This window comes from Lithobates pipiens, unplaced genomic scaffold (genome assembly GCF_037356315.1).
Source record: "Lithobates pipiens isolate NorthernLeopardFrog02 unplaced genomic scaffold, aLitPip1_a1.2 Scaffold_8, whole genome shotgun sequence".
In the NCBI taxonomy this organism is placed as follows: Eukaryota; Metazoa; Chordata; class Amphibia; order Anura; family Ranidae; genus Lithobates; species Lithobates pipiens.
The window spans coordinates 521,144,838-521,163,399 of record NW_027507903.1 but is presented as its reverse complement, the minus strand read 5'-3'; the positions used below and the strand labels follow the sequence as shown (position 1 = coordinate 521,163,399).

The 18,562-nt window shown below is 41.8% G+C and overlaps 1 protein-coding gene across 1 annotated transcript in view; it reads left to right on the top strand.

Moving 5' to 3' along the window:
- The window catches only part of ANTXR1 (ANTXR cell adhesion molecule 1), a 297,188-nt gene that overhangs the window by 236,657 nt on the left and 41,969 nt on the right, over positions 1 to 18,562 (top strand). Inside the window, exon 17 of the mRNA XM_077469472.1 lies at positions 5,962 to 6,042. Within this exon, the coding sequence (XP_077325598.1) occupies positions 5,962 to 6,042 (81 nt within the window). The remainder of the gene's footprint in view (positions 1 to 5,961; positions 6,043 to 18,562) is intronic.

Genomic DNA, 18,562 nt, shown 5'->3' with positions numbered 1-18,562 from the left:
CTCTTTGGCCACCCCTACCCCTCCTTTGATTATTCGAAGTGTGTGGACTGTAATGTTGAATGTGTTGTGTTCCCCTATCGGACCACCTCTGGACAACCTCACTGTATGATCTGGGAGGCAATGTGTCCTGGGAGGCGGAAGTACCAGGATTAGGGCTACTCCCTATATTCGCAGAGGGGATGGTTTGATTAAGAGGCGGTGCTGTGAATAATTTTTGCCACCCAAACACGTTGTTTGTTTTGTAATCATTCGTGTCACGGGAATATTTTTTCTGTTTTTTATTTTTTTGTTCGCGGTCCTCTTTCTCCAAATAATTGAGTAAATTGGAAGAAAGGGAGATATATTCCGACGAACCTTTATAAATGTTCAATTTGTCTTTAATTTCTTTGATTTCCTTATCAATGCATGCCAAACGGACATTTTTCTTTGAAATTAGGAAAGAAAGAAAATTAATTCCTGCCTCATTGAAATATTTGAACCAAGAGTCTGGGTCAGACTCTCCCTGTTGTGGGCCAATGTCCCATCTCAGACTACGAGGAACCATTTGTTCAGTGATGTACTGTTGTAAAAACACCAAATCCCACTGTAAATGTAATTCTGTGGACATAATGTTTTTCAACCTCATGAAAAGGCCCCCAATCTCAGTATTACTACTGTCGGGGACGAATACACCATCAGTGTTCACTTTGTGTGAGGCTCGATAGTCAAACACATCCATTATGGCTAAGGACGATTCCTGACAACTGCCGCAATATTAATCCACTAGAACCAAGGAAAGCTAAATAAAAACAACAATACTGCGCAGTAGTCGGCGGAAGAGAAATAAAGCTAAGCTAAAGGCTGCTAACACGCTAAAATTGGGATCTTTTTAGCTGGGAAAAATGTCAAAGATATAAAGTGTAAGCGCCCAACTTATGTGTATATAACTTTTAAAGTAATACAACAATATACAAACATATGTGCACGCATGTGTAGCAGATGAGTACAGCGTGACCCCAAAAAAGGATGGGGATAATATTGGTATATGAACCAAAAAAGAACAAAAAATAGTGAATCGAAAGTGACAATCTGAAATATGTATATCAAAATAACTAAAAAATATATATAAATGCTTATCCCAGTGAAAAGAAAAACAAAATAAAAATCAATCAATATAAACACATAAAAGTGTAGCTAATAAAGGTGATAAAGTCCATAATTAGACGTGCAAAATATCAGTCCCAATGTGCTCCGGTGTCAACCGAGGTCCTATGTTACTGTAACCAAAATGGTGTTCCACCCTGTGAAGCTCCCACCACCTTAAGAAGGTTTTTTGGATATTTGTAATATTGTGTTTGGTATCATACACGTATAAGTGCAGGCCTACTTCACTAGTAGAGGCTTGTTCTTAACGAATGTCTCACGCGCTGAATTTGTGATATTTTCTTATCACATCCCTTATAGCTCTTTGGTTTTATATTTATTTTATTCCATTCAATAAGATATTTTATTAATATTTAAAGATATTTAAAAATTATGTGACAAATATTGTCTACAAAGTGATATATTTTGGGCATTGTCCCTTCACTACTGTGACAATCTCACCTTTGGCCATTAGGTGTCGCTGTTGCACCCATTTTGTATCACCAGTGAGGAAGTAACATGTTTAGCTTATGCCCATGCCTCGTTCTCATTTCTGTTCCGTACCGGAAGTGACGTTTGTTTACTTCCGGTTTCGGCATTACCGTAGATGCGCACTTCCGGTTCCGGGTTGCCAAGAGGGTAAGACCGGATGGCGAGACGGGCGGATTTTACACGCCTTCTGCAGGTCCAGTTGACGAATGTTCATATTGGGTGCACTGGCCTATGGTGGCACTTGTGTCATTACACTAGCAAGCATTCTTTCTCCTCTCTAGATTGTCAGTAATGGGTGGAACGCATTATTACTGAGGCGTGGAACGCACGCCAGGCCGCCATCTTACCGTAACCGGAAGTGGGGCCGTTACCATCCTCAATTATGTCTTTCTTGCCTAATACATTGGATATATGGGTGGAACGCATTAAAAACGGAGGCGTGGAACGCACGCCCGTCCGCCATTTTGTATGTACCGGAAGTGGGCATGATTGCAACACATGGGGGAATGTTATCACTTTATTGTGTAAGTACCTATATAAGGCAGTGTGTCAGTGGTTGGAGCCCACCCCAGATGATGACCTGTAGGTCGAAACGCGTCGGGAGGACTCCGCCACTGCCTATTTCTCTCTGACATGCTTTGTTGACCACTTTGGAAATGTGAGTTTGAACAATTTTTATTAAAGGTCTTTTTTTAAAAAAACGTTATTATGCCATGTTGGCTTTATTTCTTCATCTTCCATGCCTGAGCCGTTGTCGGAGTTGTCCATGTATATGAAAAACAGTGATTACACGCAGTCGTCTGTATGAACCGTATGTGGTGCGATTGGAATGCCCAATCCGGGACTACTTTAGCCGAGATTACAAGCTATTGTTGACCCCTGAGGCGTATGTCTACTTGGGTCATATTCATCCGGTAAGCCTGCGCTTCTTAAGGTGGTGGGAGCTTCACAGGGTGGAACACCATTTTGGTTACAGTAACATAGGACCTCGGTGGACACCGGAGCACATTGGGACTGATATTTTGCACGTCTAATTATGGACTTTATCACCTTTATTAGCTACACTTTTATGTGTTTATATTGATTGATTTTTATTTTCTTTTTCTTTTCACTGGGATAAGCATTTATATATATTTTTTAGTTATTTTGATATACATATTTCAGATTGTCACTTTCGATTCACTATTTTTTGTTCTTTTTTGGTTCATATACCAATATTATCCCCATCCTTTTTTGGGGTCACGCTGTACTCATCTGCTACACATGCGTGCACATATGTTTGTATATTGTTGTATTACTTTAAAAGTTATATACACATAAGTTGGGCGCTTACACTTTATATCTTTGACATTATGACAAGCAAACCTTAAGGACTTTCTGAAAGTCCTGAAGCTTGCCCGCCCCTTGTTGTCTTGTGCAAATTTCTATTCGCCAGTAAAACAGACCATCATAGTGCAGAACAAATAGGAATGCACGGGGGCAAGGCTTAGTAGGCTTGTGCAATTTGTTTCGTAACGAATCGAAATTCGGCCGAATTTTGCATCTTTCGGACATTCGGATGCATCCGAATAAAAAAATAACAAATTACAACGAATACGAAAGAAATATAACGAATGAATTCAAATAAATTCGACATGATTCGAAATTATTTCAACCGCATTCGAAATTATTTCAACATGATTCGACATTATTTCAACTGCATTCGAAAATATTTTGTGACCCGACTTTAGGGCCATGTATCTCGGGGTCACTTGGTGCTAGACACTTCAAATTTGGATATGTTGTATTGCTAGTATTATTGTGTTTGCATACCAAATTTGGGGTTTCTATCTATAAGTGACCCCGAGATATGTGGCCCCAAAATCGGGTCGCAAAATGTTATTAGTTATTAGAGCAGAGAATGACATTTTGCGACCCGATTTTGGGGCCACATATCTCGGGGTCACTTATAGCTAGACACCCCAAATTTGGTATGCAAACACAATGGTACAAGCACTACAACATATCCAAATTTGAAGTGTCTAGCACCAAGTGACCCCGAGATACATGGCCCTAAAGTCGGGTCACAAAATATTTTCGAATGCGGTTGAAATAATGTTGAATCATTTTGAAATAATTTCGAATGCATTCGAAATTATTTCAACATGATTCGACATTATTTCAACTGCATTCGAAATGATTTCAACATGATTCAATATTATTTCAACCGCATTCGAAAATATTTTGTGACCCGACTTTAGGGCCATGTATTTCGGGGTCACTTGGTGCTAGACACTTCAAATTTGGATATGTTGTAGAGCTAGTATTATTGTGTTTGCATACCAAATTTGGGGTTTCTAGCTATAAGTGACCCCGAGATATGTGGCCCCAAAATCGGGTCGCAAAATGTCATTCTCTGCTCTATTAATTAATAACCCGATTTTGGGGCCACATATCTCGGGGTCACTTATAGCTAGAAACCCCAAATTTGGTATGCAAACACAATAATACTAGCAATACAACATATCCAAATTTGAAGTGTCTAGCACCAAGTGACCCCGAGATACATGGCCCTAAAGTCGGGTCACAAAATATTTTCGAATGTGGTTGAAATAATGTCGAATCATGTTGAAATCATTTCGAATCCGGTAGAAATATTTTCGAATTTCGTTGAAATATTTTCGAATGTGGCCGATTTTTCGAATTCGGTAGAAAACTAAACGAAATCCGAAAACGAATTTAAGGAAGTTAAAGAATATAACTAAACGAAATTAATGAATTAACGAATTAAAACGAAACTAAACTAAACGAATTTTTTCCTTTTGCACATGTCTAAGGCTTAGCAGAAAGCTTCAACGTGCAGCTCTAGGTGTCATCACTTTATACTTCCATATTTTTTATTTCACATTAGAGTCTCTTTAAAGGGTTGTTCCTCTTTCAGAAAGGAAGTAAAAACTTGTGGTTGGTCTTTCCACTCAAAACCCCTGAATGGTTTATCAATGGAACAAGAGCAGAGAGGAAAGTTTCCAATGGGGACACCTGTCCTAGTGAGAAGATAGGATTTCCCCTCACTTTGGAGAGGTTTCCTCTCTCCTACTCTTTTGTTATTAAGACAGGAAGTGGAAGAGGAAAGTTTTCTAAATGGGACAAAGACAAAGAAAAAAATAACACAACAACACTCTCTACTATAACCAAGAAAAAAAAAACATGTTTTAATTCAATTAATTTACAATACACATTTACCATATGTAGAAAGCTGTTCAAAGAAATGAATAGTAAACCCAAACCAAAAGTAATAAAGGTTGAAAATGTAGGGTTCTTGGTACCCTACATACAAATAATTATATAAATAGCCCATATCTTATTGGGGCATTGTTTCACTTTTTGATTGATTGCAAGGTTTCTGAATTTCTGTCCGTCAGCTGGCAATAGCCTAATCAATATCTTGCCACAGTCAAATCCAGTTCCTTAAAAGGAGACAAACTATTCTATGCTTTGCTGGACAAATAGCAGCCTTATCAGCCATATTCAAATTCTTCTTAAGTGAGAAATCTTAAACATACTGTAGTAACCTTTAGCAACCAATCAGAACTAATTCTGTTAAAGTCAGTCAAGATCAGTTTGGTTTCTGACTATGGATTACTGTACAAAACAAGAACTCTTTAATAAATCAGGCAAATTATAAAATGCTAAGATGTGACTGAACCCTATGGGGGAGTATATCAAAAGTGGAGCAGAGAGAATCTGGAGCAGCTGTGAATGGTAATCAATCTGCTTTATCTTCTTACTTTAAGTTTTGAAAATGAAAGTTGGTTGGTTGCCATGCACAACTGTCCAGACTCTGGCTTCTCCGGTTTTATAAATGTCCCTCTATGGGTTCTACTCATACAGCAAGGGATTAAGCCTTTCACAACACTAAGCAAGGCTTTAAACAAAGAAAAAAACACAATAACTTAGACTTCTGCCTTCCATTGCATCTACAGTACAACACATCTAGAGCTATATTATGCTGACTCTGCCATGTTGTTCTTGTTGGTTTCTCCTTGCCATATTATGCAGAATCTAGTGGGCATATGTGACATGACACCATTGCTGGGTCTTAGCCGAAGCTAATTAAGTTATGATAATAATGGTCAGCTGGAGATATCTCAATTTCTTACTCCCCCAAAGCTATAAGGTCTCTGAAATGGTATAAAATCTGGCAGGTCAGTCAAACTACTGAAGTTCATCCAAAACCCTAGAACTGCTTCTGGATGGGCTTAATCTTTGTTTATCATATTTAATTCTGATACATGTAATAGTATTTGTTCTGGTCTAATTAACTGCACAAGCATGACATCACATCTTGTTTTCTTTTAATATTTATAGGGTAAGCTGGATGCTTTATGGGTCCTTCTGAGGAAAGGTTACAGCCGGGTATCCATTATGAGGCCTCAGCCAGGAGATAAGGTAAGGTTGCTATATGCTGACATTCAAATGTGTCGGAAATGTGTACTAATGGAGTTTATTTCAGTATAACATTCTACACGCTTCTTAAATGGGCTGACAGTAAAAGCTAAACATTTTGACATGACTAAAAACTCCATGTGTGTGATTGGCATTGTACTCATCTGCCCTGAAGATACTGTAATTGCAAAATGAACTACAAGGAAATATAACGACAGTGGATAAAGTTAATATTGCCCATGGTCTCAATTTCTAACCTTTAGCAGAAAAGTATGACCTAGCATTTGATTATTTACTAGACAAAAATTCTGTGTTTTTCACCAATGGCCCCACAGTGATAATAATCCATAGTTCTGTTCCTCACACATTATTGTATGGTATATGATATTATAGCATATGGCTTCCTTGGTATATTTTGGACATATTTTCTCACAAATCCAAAAAGGAAAATCCCATCAACTCACAGTACCTTACCTGTACTTTAAAAAAAATGAATGTATAGGCAAACTGCCACATGTTCGGAACCTGAAAATCACTACGATTATGAAAAATGTTTTCAGTAAGAAAGGAAGATGATCTCATGTCTGTGGACAGTTGCCAAACGTCTGGTTGGACACCTTAGAAAACCTTGTTTCGATTGCTGTTTATTCCCTTAAGATTACCCTGCGCAGTAACCGTCAATGATTTGTAAAGCTGTGGTAAAAGACATTGCGAGATGGTCAAATTGTGCTTACAGTACATATCTAACCATTTTCCATCATTTCTTTGGACAGCTCTTACATGTAAATATTGGATTCTGCAATGATTTCCCAAATTGAGATACACGTTGTATTCAAACTAGGATTTGGAGCCCATGTTGGAATGCTTGAATGCCCTATACCAGTGATGGTGAACTTTGGCACCCCAGATGTTTTGGAACTACATTTCCCATGATGCTACACTGCAGAGTGCCAGAGCATCATGGGAAATGTAGTTCCAAAACATCTGGGGTGCCGAGGTTCGCCATCACTGCCCTATACAATAGATGATAACCCTGTGTTAGGTGTAATAACCCCTACTTCAGGAGACTGCTGCTGCCCCAAATAGCTGAATACAAGATATCAAATAAAAACTACGCAAACATGGGTCTTCGCTATCTTCCACCACTGTGAACCACCGTCTTCAAACTTGTCCACTTAACAAATAGATAATCTCCAGATTATAAGAGGTTAGCAAAGCAGACACTCTCCTTGTGGACCCCACAGCAATAGAAGAAAACTCCCAGGTTGGTAGCTCTTCCCAACACTCCCAAACTCACTTTCCCCCACCAGGGATTGCCTTGCAGTACTCAGAGAGATCAAGCCAACAGACCATGGCCCAATATCTCAAACAAGCAGTATTTATTAAGATAACCACTCCCTCCTTAGCTGTTAACACTGCCTGCCTGCGGCGTGCACAGTGATGTCACAAGCTAGCTCTGCCTGTGCCATCACATTTCTTTGTACAGTTTGTAGCTGCAGAATGCCAGAACCTTAAGTTCTGTTGTGAAATGTCATTTTGCATGCAACATTAACCCCTCCCCCCCAATTAAATGCACCATATCGGCCTTCTTTCAGTGTTGTGTCCATGCTCCTCCAGCACCATATAGAAGCTTCAGCCTTCTGGGGGACATGCATATCTCAGGAGGCTTCAGGAGCCAGGACCTCTCATTCTCACCTAAACAAGAATGGAGGCAGGGGGACAAGCAGTATCCTGTGGGGGGGGGGGGGGTCTTTTTTAAAGGCTCAAAAAATCCAGCATCCCTGGGGGTAAATTGTTGTTGATTTTCAAATGATATGTGTTGGTCTACTTTGCTGCCTTATGAGCCACTGAGAATTTTTTTTATGACACTTAGACTTTGTACAAATTTAACAATTTCCGGGAGGTAATAAAATACAAGCTTTTGTTGTTTGAACATCTACATCAGGGTCACTCTTTTCTGTCCAAAATGCTTGTTGGCCAGTGAGGGAGCATGGATGCAGTGACATCTCACTGGTTAGGCAATTGAGTAAGCAATCTCAGGGGAGCAGGTGGGTGTACGCTTAGTGATCCTGTAAGCCATTTATTACTTTAAAAGGTAAAGAGAAGTAAATCATTTTTAGAAGCTTTCCTCTGGGATATGGTTTCTGCCTGAAAAGTCAGACTAAAATCTTGTCTCTATAGACCCAAGAAAAACAGAAGCTGGTGTGAGCCACTGCTGTTATCTTCAATGAAGTAATATAGTAATGATGAGAGTTACGAAATCACTGGCACATTGCCGGGATCTAAAATGTTTCTCCTTTGTTTGTGGCTATTTCAGTGGAATCTAAACATGAGGTCATAATTTAATTTATGTGGCTAAAAAGTTACATTTAATTCCAAGTGTTTAGTATTTTAGGATTGAAATACTGGAAAAGACTACCAGCAAGGAGATTCGCAGATGCTTTTTTTGGAAGGTTAACCCTTAGCTATACAAAATCATATATACAGTATCTCACAAAAGTGAGAACACCCCTCTCATTTTTGTAAATATTTTATCTTTGTTGTCTTTTCATGTGACAACACTGAAGAAATGACACTTTGCTACAATGTAGAGTAATACAACAGTGTAGTACAACAGTACAACTGCTTGTATAACAGTGTAAATTTGCTGTCCCCTCAAAATAACTCAACACACAGCCATTAATGTCTAAACCGCTGGCAACAAAAGTGAGTACACCCCTAAGTGAAAATGTCCAAATTGGACCCAAAGTGTCAATATTTTGTGTGGCCACCATTTTTATTCAAGCACTGCCTTATCCCTCTTGGGAATGGAGTTCACCAGAGCTTCACCGGCTGCCACTGGAGTCCTCTTCCACTCATCCATGATGACAACACAAAGGTGGTGAATGTTAGAGAACTTGTGCTCTTCCACCTTCTGTTTGAGGATGCCCTACAGATGCTCAATTAGGTTTAGGTCTGGAGACATGCTTGGCCAGTCCATCACCTTTACCCTCAGGTGTGTATGAGGTCATTATCATGTTGGAATACTGCCCTGCGGACCAGTCTCTGAAGGGAGGGGATCATGCTCTGCTTCAGTATGTCACCGTACATGTTGGCATTCATGGTTCCCTCAATGAACTGTAGCTCCACAGTGCAGCCCCAGACCATGACACTCCCACCACCATGCTTGACTGTAGGCAAGACACACTTGCCTTTGTACTCCTCACCTGGTTGCCACCACACACGCTTGACACCATCTGAATCAATACGTTTATCTTCGTCTTATTAGACCACAGGACATGGTTCCAGTAATCCATGTCCTTAGTCTGCTTGTCTTTAGCAAACTGTTTGCAGGCTTTCTTGTACATCATCTTTAGAAGAGCCTTCCTTCTGCGATTACAGCTATGCAGACTAATTTGATGACGTATGGTCCGAACACTGACAGGCTGACCCCCCCCCCCACCCCTTCAACCTCTGCAGCAATTCTAGCAGCACTCATGTGTCTATTTCCCAAAGACAACCTCTTGATATCATGCTAAGCACATGCACTCAACTTCTTTGGTTGACCACGGCGAGGCCTGTTCTGAGTGGAACCTGTCCTGCTAAAACTGCTGTATGGTCTTTACCAGCATGCTGCAGCTCAGTTTCAGGGTCTTGCCAATCTTCTTATAGCCTAGGCCATATTTACGTAGAGCAACAATATTTTTTTTCCAGATCCTCAGAGAGTTCTTTGTCATGAGGTGCCATGTTTAAATTCCAGTGACCAGTATGAGAGAGTGAGAGTGATAACAACAAATTTAACACACCTGCTCCCCATTCACACCTGAGACCTTGTAACACTAATGAGTCACATGACACCGGGGAGGGAAAATGGCTAATTGGGCCCAATTTGGACATTTTTACTTAGGGGTGTACTCACTTTTGTTGCCAGCGGTTTAGACATTAAAGAGGTTGTAAACCCTCAAGGTTTTTCACCTTAATGCATAGAATGCATAGAAAGCCTTCTGTAGTGCAGACCCCCCAGAGCACCCCTTTTACTTACTTGAACCCCATCGTTCCATCAACAGGGAGGAGCACAGCTCTGGATAGATAGATAGATTGGATAGATTGATAGCAGCACAGCCATTGGTTCCCACTGTTGTCAATCAAATCCAGTCACACGGGAGCAGGGGGCAGGGCCTGCTGTCTGTGTCAATGATACGGGTCTCCGAGGGGGCATTTGATGCAAGGAGGAGCCAAGAGTGCTGCTGGGGGACCCCAGAAGAGGAGGATCGGGGACCACTCTGTGAAAAACCCTTGCACAGAGGAGGTAAGTATAACATGTTTGTTATAAACCTTTTCAACCCCTTTAATGGGTGTGTGTTTAGTTATTTTGAAGGGACAGCAAATTTACACTGCTATACAAGTTGTACACTCAATACTTTACATTGCAGCAAAGTGAAATTTATTCAGTGTTGTCACATGAAAAGATATAATAAAATATTTACAAAAATGTGAGGGGTGTACACGCTTTTGTGAGATACTGTATATACTGTAAAATCTATCACTTGTATGTTAAAACGTTCATAAATGAAAACATTTGCAAAACACCCTTAGGCCGCGTACACACGGGCGGACCGTTCGCCCAACTTTGTCCGCTGAACAGTGTTTCAGCGGACAGTCCGCTCGTGTGTGGGCTTCAGCGGACAGTTTCAGCGGACAGTCTGACGAACAAAGTTTTTCGGAATTCCCGTAAGACAGTCCGCTGAAACTTGGTTTGAGCGGACAGTCCGCTCGTGTGTAGGCTTGTTCGTCAAACTAAGTTCCGTGCATGCTCAGAAAGGATTTACACGCCGAAGGTTGCATTGCAGTGTATAGGACGTCGTTTTTCTAGTCCCGTCGTACGTGCCGTTCACGTCATCGCGCACGCTTTCAGCGGACTGTTCGTTCATCGTGTGTGGTCAAGTCCGCTCATGCAAATTTTGAGCGGACTGTTTGTCGGATTGTTTGACAAACTAAGTTGGGCGAACAGTCCGCCCGTGTGTACGCGGCCTTACTGTTACCAGAGACAACCAGTGTGATTTTTAAATGCCATTCTTCTTTTGCCAATAAACAGTGAAATATCTAAATACTGGTTATGTGCAGTAACCTGAATAATAAAGATGGAGTGTACATTGTAGTACAAGTAGCTACAATGGGACTATGGCTTACTGGGAACTGATGGCACCTCAAAGTCAGCACACCATACGAAAAGAAAGAAATCAGGTGTAAACACAAAGATGACTAGTGGCTTGCTTCTTGCTAGGGACAGTAACACAGCGGGCAGGAGCAGCCCATCCATTAGCAGCCCCCCCCCCACCCTCGCCACCCCCTATATGCAGAATAGATAGATTCATGCATGCATAGCATGAATCTATCCACTGCCGCCGTGGCATCCTCCTACTCATGTGTCCGGCCCCTTTCGGGTCACCAGGCATATGAATAACAGCGGCTGGGGTTTTTTTTTAAGCACTGATTAGAGCCATAGGCTCTATAGGCTTCAAAATAGAGTGGACACGGGATGCAGAGCAGTGCATCTGGAGCTCACCCAGGTGTGTTGCAACAGTGAATTAAAATTTGCTGTAACAACACTGATCCTCCTCCCGGCCAATTGAGAAGCAGGTAGGAAAGCTGCATCAGGAAAGCTGCTCCAGGAGAGGACACCAGAGCAGCTTTCTCTGAGTCTGCCATGCTCTCACCGCCCGCATCTAAGGTAAGGACAAAGGGTGGTGGTGGGGGAGTGTGATAGTGCCACAGGGGGTAGTGCCACTCCACCAGTGGCCCGGGGGTCAGGATATTTTGATAGTCAGGCAATTTTTTCAGCTGATTGGTTTCCAATCAAGGGGAGTCAGGTGGGAGGCAGACTTTCAACCCACCCCAGGCACCACTGCATTGCTGCCACCTTTGTCTAGACCAGATCTTTTTTTTTTTTTGCATTTATTGCCACTGATAATGTAAATGCTATGCATGCAGGTTGTAGTTACATGGTTCCAATACTAGACTTCACTCTCTAGTAGTAGTATACATTGCACTGGGCATTCACCACAAGTGGTATACAAAAAAAAAGATTAAAGTAGAGAGGTAAATTATAATTTTCAGAAAAAAAGCTGTATTTTTCCCCAAAAATTACCTGATGGTAATAGTGTTGGAGGGGGACTTCAGCTCTTCTTTAAAGAACTGGTGTATTTTTTACTAAACTTACTGTAAACCCCCCCAAGCTGTTTACTTGCCCTAATTCAATGGCCATGGCCTACTTTTGACATCTTAGCCTGAAACGTTTTCTCCATCGTTGGCCATATCAGTGCACTTCATCCCTATACTCTTGAATGAGGCTATATACAGAGTCCCCGTATATGGCCCATTCAAGACTTTAGGTAGACCAGCTCTGGAGAAATGATCACTACCAATATTGCAAACACAGGAGTGAGCTGCAGTTCAAGTAAACAGCTAAGGAGGGGGTGGTTAGTGTGGTTTAGCTTTTGGGGGATGGGGGGGGGGGGTGTGTTGCTGAAAGTTTAGTAAAAAGGTATAGCTGTATGACGATTACCATCAGACCTTCCATAGCAGTCTGTTTGTTGGGACTGGTGGACCCATTGGCACCCATGAAGGTGATCCATAAGCTACTTACCCTGCTCCTGTATTATGCATGTAAAATAATTATTTTGTCATGGAAGAAACCGGTGGCCCCTACCATTGTGGCTTGGAAGGCGTTAATAAATAATACCTTACTGGTGTACAAAGCTATGGATCTTAGTAGAGGGGTACCAACTAAAATTTGAAAAGTTGTGGGGCGGTTGGATGACTTTAGATTAACTGCTCATTGGTTAAAAGTTTAAACTGTGGGCAAAATTCGAACTATATGCAGGCCTTGGTGAGCACCTGGCCCAATATTTGTTGATATCCCAGGGGTGAGGCGGTTTGACTCTGTAAATGTGTGCTTTATTTTCCTTATTTACCTCTATACAAGAAAATTGTCAGTCACTGGTATAGTCTGGAGCTGCATTGTTCACTGGTGCTGGTGTATTATAGTGCTGTTTAATCTGTTTTAATGTTGGAACATTAGTATATAAATTTCAATAAAAATAATAAAAAAAAAAAAAGATATAGCTTTGCTTTAAGAAGATGCTACTCATTACAAAATCCGATGCAGAAATCTTGTTTTTTTTGTTTTGTTTTTTTATGTCAGTATTGCTCCCTGGTGGAAAGAGGTGGTCATCACAGCCCCAAAAAAGACCTTTTCCATAATTTTCTGCCTGCCTGCAGTAAAGAGGATGAAAGGAGGGGGGGGGGGGGGGGGCAGGTCACTATCAGTCACATCTGCTTCCAATAAAAATCTGAGCGCAGGTCACATGGGGATTCCTGTGGTTTTCTCACATGTTCGGAAGCTCAACATTCTCCATTCCTATCGTCATTAATGGAGTCATTTTATAGTGCTTAGCTGCAAAGCAGGAAACCAGGACATGTCATAACTACAAAGGGTTACTTATCGTGTTTATATAGATTGGCTAAAACAAAACAGTTTAGAAAAAGCAACATGAATCTCGCTTGCAAAAAAAACTGTAATATGTTGTTTCTCGGGATTATAAATTAAATACACATTAGTGGTTGTTTGTCAACATTAACACAATGACATTTTTCTTTGTGTATTTAGGCATGCATCTGGGCATTTGTACAGTTTATTTGCTTAGTAACAGGAGAGGCACATGAATAGCTAATAATGCAGTTATAATTTTATTATCCCAATTTTACCCCAGACACCTAAAGCCGGCCATAGACATTGCGATTTTCCACAGATTGCAGGATGTCAACAGGTTGCAGCAAAGAAACTTGCTTAATTCCTCCATCCACACAATCAGTTTTGATGGGGGAATCCCTCATGTACAGCTATTGTGTTCCCGCCGGGGGAGGACACAGTGCCTATTGCTAGCGGCTATAGCTGCTGGCAATAATCGCATGAAAAATTTGATAGGCTGGTTGTACCCAAGTTGATCGATTGATTAACTCTGGAACAATCAGCCTCCCACACATGGTTCAAATATTGGCTGTTCCCTGCTGAACCAGCCAAATTGAAATAAATCGACCTAAGCAACCAAGACATAGGACACTATAGTTATGATATACTGTATGTTTCCTATGTAGACACTCCAGTAAGGAGAAAATAAAGGCTTTTAGCAAAATGAAGGCCTCTTGAACCCCCCCCCCCCCCCCCTTTCCCCCAAGGAAAGAGAGCCTTTACTGATTATAGCATAGCCTTATAAGTGAGGGTTAACATAACACAGAGGGTTTAAGTGGCTCCATCAGGATGGGCTACAAAGATGTGGGGTGATGAAGCAGACCTGGAATTCTGGAAAAAGGCTACGTTGAGACACGTCTTACTGACCTGAGGAACTTTAGCATTCAGAACATTTGCCAGCCCACCTGCCTTCTCTGCGATGTTTATCACAGCATTATTGGCAGTTTGACCATGCCAGCGGTTAACACTGCCCTAATGGGCTATTTCCTCAAGTTGAATTTTGGGTCAGTCTAATGCCTGTCTGGCACTGGGGTTAAGGACAAGCATCTTAAACTATGTCAGGTTATTGTTCACATGTACTCACAGTATACCTGCGACTGGACCTGGTTAAGTTATTGTTGCTACATTTGAGCAAAGCTGTGGCCTTGCCTTTTCCCAACTTAATTAGCCTCTGTGGCATCTTTGGGCAAGGATACTGTTTGCATGTGGTCATGACTGAGCCTATGCTTCTCAGCAGTCATGAACATTACTGTATAATAATAACATTAAACAGCGATAAAATAATTTCTTTTTCTGGACTTCCTCTTCTTGCATTGCCCATGCAATATGGCTGCTTTTCCATTTTGCATGAGATTCTTATCTTCATGTAGTTTTACGAGTCTAAACTTCTAATATATATATTTCTATATGTTTTATAAGCTCTTGCTCCATTCAGCACTCCGATAATTGTAATATGGCGGCATCCAAGCTGCAGTTGGGGAAGACATGTTACTTTATCTGTGCCCTTTCTTTGATGCTTCATCTGGTGTATAGGTAATGATGTGAATTTAAAACAATGTACACATAAAGGTAGATGCACTGTCACAATTTAAAAATACTATTTTCAATAGTATTTTTTTGAGAAAATACATATGAATTAAATGGAAGTTATCTCTCATATTTGACTGTTGTTCATCTTCACAGTATTCATAAATAAAAATTCCCATCATCCAGTATCTGTTGCTTTGCCCAGTTTTTATATGGTGCCTGAACAGGCTTAAAAAGCTTCAAGAGGTCTCCAATAAAATGATTGCAAAATTGTGGTCAGTTAATGGTTTTCACAAAGGATGATCGTAAAATACAAAATGCATATATATGGTAGCATGAGGATTAAAAGATCATTAAACATTTAAAAAACTTCTTGTGTAGTGAGCAAGCAAAATAATCAGGATTTGTGAGACACGTGGCTTGCATGTGTCAAAATGAGTAGCAAGCTTGGTCAAGCAAATTCATGAGCTCCCACATAAAAATAATGAAATGATCCACAAGCACATTTATATAAAGCTCTTGCAATGTACGGGTTGTTCATAAGTGAACAACATGTTTATTACAGTATGTGTGGCAATAACTATTCAAAGAAGGAGAACAGTTACAAAAAATACCTCAACTATTAATACACAGTTAAAGTAATTATGGTGACTTGTGGTTGCACAACATCCTGTAAAAAAATGTGCTGCAAGCAACAAAGCTAAAGGGCCCATTCACACTAATGTGTGTAAAAAAAAAAACATATATCTTTAGGAGCATTTTCTTGTGTACTTAGGCATTTTTTTCTGAATTCAGTTCAGTAGCAACTCAGTAGCAGCTCAATAGCAACTCAGAAGCAGCCCAAAAGAGCTCCAGATCTATTCAAATCAGTGGTGGCCACTATACTAGGGGTGGATTTCAATGGGATTTTTTTAAAGCATGTGATTAGAGCCTGATGCTCTAATTGGCTTAAAAAAAGGGTGTGCTTGGGTGCTATATTCGCTATGGTCTTCCTGCTTCTCTTCCTGGCCAATCAGGAAGTGGTCTGCCGAATGGCAGAGAGAGAAGTGACCATATTGACCGCCGAGAAGGAAATGCAGGGGGAAGCCACTGAGGAGGAGATGGACGGGGGAAGATGCCGATGGGGCTGGTGGGCGGATGGGTGAGCGATGGGGGGTGGTTTGCCGATCGACCAAGCGACGGGTTCGGTGGGGTGGGGGTTTGACTGACTGACCAAATGGGGAGGTGGTGGTAGTTGATTTGTTTGCTGCCCCCCCCCCCCCCCAATGGAGCACCAGCCCAGCCGCCACTGATTCAAATGCATCAGAGATGTCAGTCAAAAGCAAGTAAATGCAACTCATACACCAGTTGAAGACATACAAAGGCATCTTGCAATGACCTGCTGATAAGTCCATGCATTTTAACAGCTATTTTGTGAATTTTGCACCCTAAAACTCAGCTAAGCTCACCAAAATGCATGAATAATGGATAAGAAAATTCATAAATTTTTAGTACACAGCAGTGTGAATGCCCCCCAAGTCAGAGTTTGTAAACTGTTGTACAAGTTGGGGGTATTCATAGAATGTTACCTGGGAATTACAGATACAGTAAATAATGAGAAGAGAATGCTTTAGAGCAGGGGTGCCCCACCTTTTGAAGAATGAGGGCCACTTAAGTGACTTGATAACCAGTCAGCGGCCATAATGAGTGGAGCAGAAGGATGACAGGTTCATGTTCACTCTGCATATGCAGAGCCTACATGGATACAACCCACTCTACTCTATGGGCCCTTGGATCCATGTTAATGAGGCCTAAGGCTGTTTTTACCCTTATGCACTGTGGTTTACCCACACAGAGGGTGCAGACAAGTGCACCTGTGGCTTTCCTGCAGGTTAGCGGTACTTTACCATAGACTTCTATTATATCCTGCAGGTGTGGTGCACTTTCTGAAAGTGCACTAAACTTGCAGATAATAATAACAGAAGTGTATGGCTCAGTGCAGGTAACCGGCAGGTGTTCTGCACTGCACCTGTGGATCAGTTTGAAAGCAGCCCAGTAACCACTGCAGAACAGATATGCCCATATATATATATATATATATATATATATATATATATATATATATATATATACATTATGATTTAAGTAATAAACTTACCTTTAATAACAGTCTTCCATTCAGGTATCGCCGGCTGTTGTCCCAGGCCATAGCGCATTTGGTATCGCTCCACCTGTTATAGAAGTTTGCCCTATACAGGAAGCACTGGCTTATGTGGCTCTGCAGCCGCTTGCTTCCTCTACCAGTGGCTTTTTTTTTTAACAGAAGCTCTACCAGTGGATTTATTCACAACACTGATGCTCTGGGATGGAGGGTTGGCAACCCACCATCTGAGCTTGCCAACCCGCTATCCCACAGAAGGAGGTCGCGGGCCACATCAAAGGGCTCTGCGGGCCACTGGTTGGGCACCCCTGCTTTAGTGCCTATATGGGCTTGTGTATTGTTGAAGCCTGCTAACAGGATATTCCGCATCTCTTAGAGACTCTGAGAAACTCTGGTCCCACAATAGAGGATTTGGTGTGTGCTCAGACAGTACGTATGCTCCACAACACTCTAGAGCACGTGTCAAACACAAGGCCCACGGGCCATTTCATGTGGCCCTTGCACCCAAGGTTTTTTTTCAGCCACTGGAATGTGGTGGAACTCCATTCTGCCAACTCTGGCTGTCACCCTCTGTTCCCCACTCACCACTGTCACTTGTAAACACAGAAGCCTTCTGTGTCTACAAGGATGGCTTTCCTCTTGGCATCTCTCACAGATCTCTGCCTGGCCTGCACTTATGGTGCAAACAAGGAAGATGGAAGATGCAGGTGCAGTGTGGGAGGGGGCATCACATGGTAAGCAGCACTGTGATCCAAATCTATGCCTGGGTGCACAGATTTTGACCAATGATCTTCCTGCAAGAGAGAGAGAGGCGGAGCTGCCCACACTGCTAGGAAGCATTAGAGCTGGACTGGGTAAATGAGATGTGAGGAAGCTTTTGGGGGGGGGGGGGGGACTGCGGTGGGAGATGTGTACAGAGGTGGGGAATGGGAGCTGAAGAGTTAAGTAAGATGTGGACAGCCTGTGAAAAAGAGCTGAACCCTGCACACTGTGCATTGCACACCCCTAAAACCTGCACTCTGTATGTAGCGCATGGCTCAACCCTGCATGCAACGCACTCCTGAACTCTATACATAATGCACCCCTGAACTCTGCGCCCTGTACGTAGCACAGTCCTGAACTCCGCACTCTGTAAGTAGCATGCTCTTCCTCCCTGTACTCTGTACACAGTGCACCCCTGAACTCTGCACTCTGTATGTAGTGCACTCCTGAACTCTGCACTCTGTGCGTAGGGTACCCCTGAAACTGCACTTTGTACATAGCACACCCCTGAACTCTGCACTCTCTATACACCGCACCCCTGAACTCTGCACGCTGTATGTAGAACACTCTTCATCCGTGCACTC